Genomic DNA, 1227 nt, shown 5'->3' with positions numbered 1-1227 from the left:
ATTCATATCCATGGCAGCACCTGGAAGAAATACAGAGAGAAGATATTAAACAATCAGTCATAAGAAACGCAGTGTAACCTTGACCAAATATGACACAGACATGCACTTAATTTGGTGGGATTTGATGGATATTACAAGAATCAATCTCTCAGTTTCATCAAAACTGTTTGTACTGCTAGATGCATGAGGTAGGAGGGGCATGTTAATCATTCTTTCTATAGGCTACCAAATCAATGGTAGTCTATATACTGTATATCATATCAATAAGCAGATTGGATTGTACATGTATTTCTCACATAGTTCATGCATCTCTAATCAGGAGACACTGTTCCTATTAAACTGATGGGTGGAGGTTATTGTATGAGGCTGAGGGCATTTGTTGCCATTGTGCATAGCTAGCAGCACAGTAGTACACTGCACTGTGCTCAGATGTCTTCAGGTTGGAGATGGTCAGAGTTATATTTTTAGCTTTATCTCCACTCAGATCTCCAGTGAAGATAAAATCCTTTTGGAATCCTTCTTCATACTCCTTGTCATTATAATTCACATGCCCTATGCGCTTCAATCCTGGCTCTCTGTGGGATTGTTGATACCACTGCATGTACCTATAGTCAATCTCTCCATGGCTGCAGACCAGCTGGACTTTGTCTCCAGGTTTTCTGAAAGCTTCTACAGGTGTTTGGTCTACTTTGACGCTCAGACTCACACCTATAGGAGAAGAGAAAGTGAGTGAGCAGCAGTACATGTAGATATCACTCTGACATTTCTAAAAGGTGAAAGTGGATACCAGTGAGCCAAGATATGATGGTTAATAGTAACATGTTCATCCTCTGCCCTCTAATACAAGACACTGGTTCACACCAGTAAACTAGTTTATATCCTGTGATCGTCCAACCTCTTAGTGACATGGAAGCCAACAATGAGAATAATTTACCACTCACTAGTGACATCTACTGGAATGATAGAAAAGTGAAACAAGCTCAAAGTATTTTACTGGTGATATACACGCCCATATAATTTACTGCTGTAAATCAGTGTCAGTCCTCAACAATTTGTCGCCCCAGGTAGGATTTTAGGTGGCGCTCCATTGTTATTTTAAATATATTTGCACAAGAAGCTGAATATCTTTGTCTTTGACCATTTCTTTTATTTTTAGAAAAAATAAGAACTCTAACAGAATAGTTACTTAAATTAAAGTACTCATAATATATTTAATTTTTTTAAACA

At 37.9% G+C, this 1227-nt stretch overlaps 1 gene segment (V, D, J or C); it reads right to left on the bottom strand.

The window, feature by feature from the left end:
* Nucleotides 1-284: 284 nt before the first annotated feature.
* Nucleotides 285-836, bottom strand: LOC114456731 (immunoglobulin kappa variable 1-33-like). The segment is given in 2 exon segments: nt 285-708; nt 788-836. Coding segments are annotated over 2 exon segments (414 nt in total).
* Nucleotides 837-1227: the final 391 nt, after the last annotated feature.

The sequence above is a fragment of the Gouania willdenowi genome, chromosome 22 (assembly GCF_900634775.1).
Source record: "Gouania willdenowi chromosome 22, fGouWil2.1, whole genome shotgun sequence".
Taxonomy (NCBI): Eukaryota; Metazoa; Chordata; class Actinopteri; order Blenniiformes; family Gobiesocidae; genus Gouania; species Gouania willdenowi.
This window is presented reverse-complemented; position numbering and strand designations above follow the sequence as displayed.